Source organism: Aptenodytes forsteri, unplaced genomic scaffold (assembly GCF_000699145.1).
Source record: "Aptenodytes forsteri isolate BGI_AS27 unplaced genomic scaffold, ASM69914v1 Scaffold155, whole genome shotgun sequence".
NCBI lineage: Eukaryota > Metazoa > Chordata > Aves > Sphenisciformes > Spheniscidae > Aptenodytes > Aptenodytes forsteri.
The window spans coordinates 4,181,738-4,189,545 of record NW_008794446.1 but is presented as its reverse complement, the minus strand read 5'-3'; the positions used below and the strand labels follow the sequence as shown (position 1 = coordinate 4,189,545).

Below are 7,808 nucleotides of genomic sequence, written 5' to 3'. Positions count from 1 at the left end.
TTGGCCAGTTGGGGTCAGCTGTCCTGGCTGTGCCCCCTCCCAGCTTCTTGTGCACCTCTAGCCTTCTCAGTCGGTAGAGCATGGGGAGATGAAAAGTCCTTGGCTAGTGTAAGCACTACCTAGCAACAGCTAAAACATCGGTGCGTTATCAACATTGTTGTCACCCTAAATCCAAAACACAGCACTGTACCAGCTACTAGGAAGGAAATTAACTCTATCCCTGCCAAAACCAGGACAGTCACTCCGTTAGGAGGACACCTTGTGGCAGCAGTACTATTCCTGGGTGTTCCTGTTTGTCATCAAGTAGCTCTTTTCCTGCTTCAGGCAGGGAACTCCCTCTCAGAAGGCAGAAGTTACATCCCAAAGGAGTTCCTTGAAATGTTTTGTACTGAGCAGTTAGTACCAGGCTAGCAGCAGAATTGGTGTTACTTCTTTTGTTTAGTCAAATAGTAGCATAATCTGAGCACATTGCTGTATCTAATTATAAAATTTACTGTGGGTTCCCTATCATTCTTAATTACCTGTTTCTCTGCTCTTAAAATTCTTTCAGCAATTACCTTGCATATAAAAATAATGAAAAGTCAGTCCCACTCCGTATCTTTTTTTTACGTACTTTACTACATTGGCATAGAATCCTAGTGTGGTTATTGTGACTCTGTTGCCCAGAGACTCATGTCCATTCTCATTTTAAGCAATGAATGAGTTTGCTACAATTCTTTGTAGTTTTTGGTATGAATTGGGACAGAACAAGATTTGAGCACTCCTGAAAAAGTATTTCCAACTGTGACTCATAAGTATCACACAGAATCACAGAAGGGTTGAGGTTGGAAGGGGTCTCTGGAGGTCATCTTGGCCAACCCCGCTATGCTGAAGCAGGGCCACCTAGAGCAGGCTGTCCAGGACCGTGTCCAGATGGCTTTTGAGCATCTTTTCTTCAAGATCTCTTCTTCACAACTTCTCTGGGCAACCTGTGCCAGTGTTCAGTCAGTATCACTGATAGCTTTGATAAGAACACAATACCATCAGTGCAAGGATTAATTAACTAGTCTTTATTATTTTAAAGTGTAGTAAGAGTTGAAATTATCTTACTGAAACTGAAAAATATCAATTAAATACACTTAGAGATAACATGCTATTGGTATTTATAAAATTATTTTCTTCTGCTTTGCATTCATAGACAACTTATTTCAAGGAGTAATATTAACGGCTATTATTCCTTAACTACTTTTGTGTAAAATATTCTATATTTTGTCTGATGGAGGGAGAAAGAATTTATTGTAAGTAGTGCCTACTACAGTAATCTCTAAGTTATTACAAACATTTAATTTCTTAATTTTTCTAAATTACTTCATTTTGTGTATAGTTCTCATACCAAGGAGAAAAAATGTTTTATCTTTTAGTGGCATCATAGAAAACACTTACTCTGTAAGTGACATCTGAAGTTCATCTTGTTTGATTTCCTCCCTAAAGAGTGCCTAACTTCATTAGATCATGTGTTCAGGGCTTTGCCCAGGGATAAAGCGTTCTCTAAAACCTCTTCATCAGTCAGCCCATAAGAATAAAATATTGAAAAATCAAATTTCTTCCCAGGCCATGCCTTACTATTAATGTATTTAACTGAGAATGGGGGTAAAATTTTCAGTCTCTTACATTACTAAGTGTTCATAGGAAAAAAACCTGATAGTGCTCTTAAATCTCAGAGAACCACCTTTTTTATACTGTAGTTTTAACAGTGAATCTCTATTGTACTATCTGTTGAGATAAATTTGATCTTAATGTTTAAGTCTATCGATAAGATGAATACTTACTGAAAGCTGAATTTATAGTTTAATTTCTGCAGAAGTAATTTTTCTATTTTCTTCTTTTAATATTGCTCATTCACAAATTTAATTTCATGTCCTCTATTGGTAGAATTTATGTAGTTAAATATTAAAATATTTTAAAATAGATGGAAAACTAATGCATTTATTCAAAAGCACTATTTGAAGGGGGATTTTTTTATATTCTTCTTTAATATTTGAAAGTTAAAGCAGATCTACACATCCAGGATGACAGGATTTTAGAAAGGCATTAGCTTTAACAATACTTCTCAAAAAATTCATTTTTGGCTTCCTGTTTCCTTTTTCCCTTTTTTTTTTTTCCCCCCTTCCAGGCAATTGCATTGCCTCCTATTGCTAAGTGGCCTTATCAAAATGGGTTTACTCTTAACACCTGGTTTCGTATGGATCCGCTAAACAATATCAATGTAGATAAGGATAAACCCTATCTCTATTGGTAAGTAACTTATAACTTTGCAGTTAACGCTTTGTTTTGGCTTCCTAGTAACAGTTAATCTTTCTCATTGTTTTTAGTTTCTGACATGCTTTTTTCCCCCCAAATATCTGCAGATTTTAATGGCTGCTTACTGTATACAAACTCTTACAAAGTCATCTGTCCATTTTGCTTTAAAATTTGTAAATCCATGGATGCAAGACGTATGCCTTGTAGATAAACCATAAAACCTGGTGTGATGGTTTCCTTAGGAATTTTAAAATATATGATTTCTTAGAGCTGTAAACTGAGAATGTTGTCATATTTTCTGTTTGATGTTTAAGATTCTCAGCTGATGTCAGTACTAAAAAACAAATCTGTTATACTCAGGAGTGCACTGTTTGCACATTAGTTAGAGGTAATAGAAGGTAGATCTGTGAATATAAAAAATGGCTCACTGATCACCTGTTCCCCAAAATGGAAGCTATATTTCATAATACATTAATTGCAGGACAGACAATTTTAGTTTACTTTGATTTGCTGTTGTGACAAAAATAGAAATAACAGTTACATCCTTAATAAAGTCCTCTGATATTTAGAAATTATGCTGTAATAGTAAAAATGTTTATTCTATTGGTCAATCATGAAAAAAGTTTTTTCATGTCAGAATTTAATTATATATCTGCTCAAGTATGGTTGTCTAAGCTGAAGAAAAAAAGGAATGAGGAAAATAAGGAACCTTCTGTTGCATCAGAGCATGCTGGTATTTTCTTCATCACTTCTTTGTTCTTTATATATTTGCTATTTAGTACGCTTACGTTTTCTCATGTTTTTAAAGACTGTATGTCAGCTGTGCAGACAGATGAGGACTGGACATAAGCAAGATCTATCAAGTTTTATCAGCTCAGGAAAACAGGAGTAGCACAAGGAGAGAAGTAACCAAAAGTAACGTTTCTCACTTTGTAGTTATTCCAGGTAGTCTAAAGAGCAGAAGTTTTTAGTAGTCAGCTGAGGAGACGACCAGTAGATGTGGTCCTAGGAATGTACTTGTACTATCAATACATAAAAATCTTACTGTGCATTTACTTGCAAAACCAAAATAATTCATTTTTTTTATGGAACAAATATCTGATTAAAAATAATTTAGGTTTATTCTGAAGAAAAAAATTAATACATGTTCTCTAAATTACCATCTGGGATAATGCTTTTCCATGTGTCCATTTTCTGCTAAGTGCTGTAGTTATTTTACTATGGAGATTTTTTCAAGCTGTTGGCTATAGCTATGTTTATTAGTATGATCTATATTTTATTTATTTTTTCAGTCTGTCAAGGACAATAACAAATGCAATTATAGGATTGAACATGCATACAGAAATTTAACACGTTCATTTGTTTCTCAGCCAGAATTTACGTTTCAGAATTGGCAACTTTAGGTGGTGTATTAGATTTGAGAATTTACTGCTGCCTCAGAACAGGAAAAGCATACTCCAAAGTTACACAGCCCATGATGTTTGCTGCTTTTCTTATGGTTAGTAGTGTAGAAAGACCTTTAGCCTGAGTGATGAATATGATTCCTTCCAATTCCAATATAACGCAGAAGCAGCAATGGCATTAGGTTAGAAAACTTCAGATGTTTGATTATTTATTTTTTTATACATTTTTTTTGCCTTGATGTAGTTCTGATGTTTATTATGATGTGATTACAATTATTATTGAATTCTAAGATTTTTGAGAATGCTTTTAAACATATTTTTTGCACTTAAATAGTTTAAAATCCTCCATGTGTTAAGCTTTCCTGAATATTTATGGATACTTCATATTTGCCTGTGTCATAGGGATTTTACTTCTGGTTCCATTTTTAAGTATATTGATTTAGACCTTTTCTCTAGCCTATATTCACTTTGCTACAAAGAAGTGGTATAGCTTAGAATAATAGTCACGTGTACTCAGACATCTGTCTTTAATAAACAGATTTTTCCTTGATTAGAGTGTTTGTTTTTGAACATGTCAATGAATAAACCCCACAAAGCTGCCCTTTGTGTTATCAAAGAAACCTGAATTTCTTCCTTCAAAAGAATTCTAGGTCTCACCTTAACATTATACTCTAAAGAATATTTTTTGATTAACATACTTCTTATTAGCTACAACTTTAACATTTCCATGTTTGCTTAAAAAATGTCCACTGGCAGTATGATTTACCTATAGTAAGTAACTTAATATAATATCTGTTTATTAGATTGATTAGAATAAAGAGTCTAGAAGAGTCAGAAAACATTTTTTTTCCATGAGTTTATCTTTCCCCATGGTTGATGTGTATTTTTCTTTGTTTTCATATTTTTTCTGTTTTCATAACCGAGAACATACCAAAATAATGTCTTCTATATTTTGTTGTTACAGCTTGGAAACCTGGAGAGAAAGTATAGCCCCAAAACATAGTGAGTTTCAACTCTCTTACTGTAGTGCATAAAGGATAACCTCTCTAGTAAGCATAGGTATTTTGCTGTATGCACAGACTCTTCAAATGATCTTTGGGCATATCCATGCTGAATGAATGACTCGTTATCTCAACACAGACACTTGCACGCACAAATCTTTAATTACAGTTCAGTGTCTCGCTTTCTTACGTTACCTCTTGTTATGGAATATATGTAAAAGGAGAGTATTTATCAAGAGTGGGAAATAAAACTTCAGTGGCTAACAAGGTGGAACTTTGCAAGTGCTTCATATGAGCCACAGAAAGAAGTCAGTCCTACAGAAATCAAATGCCAAAATTGAGTCTGTGTAAATGTAACGTGCATGTAATACATGTAAGAGAAACTGAATATACTAACCTCAGAAGGAAATTAGGAACAATGCAAATACTTGTCATTTTTCTATAGTGGCTTAAACAAAGCCATAATTAATATTAAAACCAGGAAAAATATTCAAGCTAAATCATCCATCTAAACTTCTTTACACAGGTTTTAGACTTTGCCACATGAAAGGTTGAGTCACACACAACCACCACCAAGAGGAGGATACCAAAGCAAAGATTTATTTTCTTTCAGTGTGCTTTTTGGGCATGTAATGTCTTTTTCTGTTTAACTAGGTGAAAAATGTGTCATATAAATTAACTCTTTCTCCATAGTTTCTTCTTAAAAGTCATCTGTCTTTTAAACAACTTTTATTTTAAAAGCAATAACTTAGTATCGTACACAACTTCAAAGAGGACTCTGATTTGAAGCAGAGGTGCTGAAAGCAACATCAGCTAGAACAGGTTCTTCAGGACCTTCTCCAGTCAGGTTTTTGAATATCTTCTCAAATGGAGACATCACAACCTCACTGGGAAACCTGTACCAGTCTTTGACCACCCTCACAATGAAAAAGTTTATCAGTTTCAATTTGTATCCATTGCATCTTGTCCATCCATTCAGTGGATATCACTGAGAAGTCTCTGGCTCAGTCTTCTTTACTCCCCACCCATCAGAACCATACACGTCTTCTCTTCTCCAGGCTAAACAGTCCCATATTTCAGCCACTTCTCATGTGTCAGAGGGTTTGATCATTCAGTCCTTTGCTGGACTTAGTCTGGTATGTCCATGTCTTTCTTGTACCGTGCAGACCAGAACTGGACACAGTACTCCAGATGTGGTCTCTGCAGTGTTGAGGACAGGGGAAGGATCCCCTCCCTCAACCTGCTGGCAATGCTTTTCCTAATGCAGCCCAGGATACCATTGGCTGCCTTTGCCACAAGGGCGCATTACTGGCTCATGGTCAACTTACTGTCCACCCAGACTACCAGGTCCCTTTCTGCAAAGCTGATTTCCAGCTGGTCAGTACCCAGCATATACGGGTGCTTGGGGCAGTTCCTCCTCAGGGGCAGGACTTTGCACTTCCCTTTGTTGATCTTCATGAGATTCTTGTTGGCCTGTTTCTCCAACCTGCTATGGTCTCTCTGAATGACTGCACACTTACCTGGTGTATCAGCCACTCCTTCCAATTTTGTATCATCTGTAAGCTTGCTGAAGGTGCACTCTGTCTCACCATTCAGGTTATTAATGAAGAAGCTGGACAAGATTGGACCCAGTATTGACCCCTGGGGTACTCCAGTAGTAACTGGCCTCCAACTGGACTCATGTTACTGAATACAATGCTTTTAGTCCAGCAGTTCAGTTAGTTTTCAGACCACCTTGCTGTCCGCTTATGTAGCTCATTCTTCATGTTTGTCATTGAGGTTATTACAGTGTTGAAAGGTCTTGCTAGAAATTTGGGATAAACATCCACAGCTTTCCTCTCCATCCTCCAAGCCAATCGTCTCACTGTAGAAGGCTATCAGTTTGATCAAGGATGATTTCGAATTTGTAAATCCATGCTGACTATTCCCATTCACCTTCTTAGGTATGATCCAGGCTTTAAGTGAGTGCAGAAAAAAATGGCCAGGGGCCTTTCTGGTGGGAGAGAGCTGTTACATCAGCTTGACCATGATGTGAAAACTAATGCTTAAAAATGGAGAAGGGAAGCAAAGAAATGCTTTCCTATTTGCCAGATGTGAGGGAAAACTGCTACTGTTCTGTAATTAGCTAAATGCTAAGTGCTGCTTCAAGAACCGTAACCCAATTTGGTTTTTTTCAAATAATTTTAATTATCTCTGAGGATGATGTTGGGCAGCTGCTAAGTGACAGTCTATTAATACTCGTGTATTGGAACAGTATTGTAGCTTTCTTTACCAATAACAAAACGAGTGTGACAATCCTGGAAGAAAATTAGAAGTCTTTGACATTTGCATGGATGATCAATAACAATAAGGAGAAAGCTTTGTGCAGAGCAGTCAGGTTCAAATGGTAAGATTCAGAATTCTATAGCACAAATTTAGTATAAAGCAAACCAACGTCATATACCTAGCAGTGAATAATGGTTGCCATGCTTACAGAATTAGCAGTTATGTATTAGAAAGCAGTAATTACACAAGGATGTCAAGGGTTATTGTGGGTAACCAACTAACCATAAACTGCTCTAGCTGAAAGAGCTAATGTGATGTTTTCTAGGATAGTCTGAACAGAGAAGAGAGTAAAGGTGATGTGATCACTTCCTGAAATCTTGGCAAAAGCATTACTGGAATACCATTTACAGTTAAGAATTGCTACTTCTTTTAAGAGACCATGGGAAAAAATGATACTATTCAGAGAACACTCTGGAGTGAACTGTGCTCTGGAAAACACATTTTATAATGAAACCTTCCAAGAAAAAAAAAAAAGTGATGAAATTAAGGATGCTCTTGACTTCTGTTTTCAGAATTTATGCAAAATCTTATGTTGATTGATTGTTTAGTCTGAGATCCAGTGGGTAGACAGCGAAATAGGAAAATTCAAACTTTTAGACACACAATAATATGGTCACTTTAACTATCAATTATAATAAGACACAGTATAATAATAATAATCACAGTTTAATAGATCGTTGGAAATGTTTCCTCAAAAATGAGATGAAGATTCTTTGTCATAAAGACAGTGCAAATTTAGGAATTTAGGTCTAACCTTAAGCGTGCTCAACTGGGAAGTCTCCATCCTCTAAATATCTAT

The 7,808-nt window shown here is 35.9% G+C and overlaps 1 protein-coding gene across 1 annotated transcript in view; it reads left to right on the top strand.

Annotated features, from left to right (window-relative positions):
- The window catches only part of NBEA (neurobeachin), a 437,354-nt gene that overhangs the window by 9,430 nt on the left and 420,116 nt on the right, over positions 1–7,808 (top strand). The window contains exon 5 of the mRNA XM_009290267.2: positions 2,153–2,274. Within this exon, the coding sequence (XP_009288542.1) occupies positions 2,153–2,274 (122 nt within the window). The remainder of the gene's footprint in view (positions 1–2,152; positions 2,275–7,808) is intronic.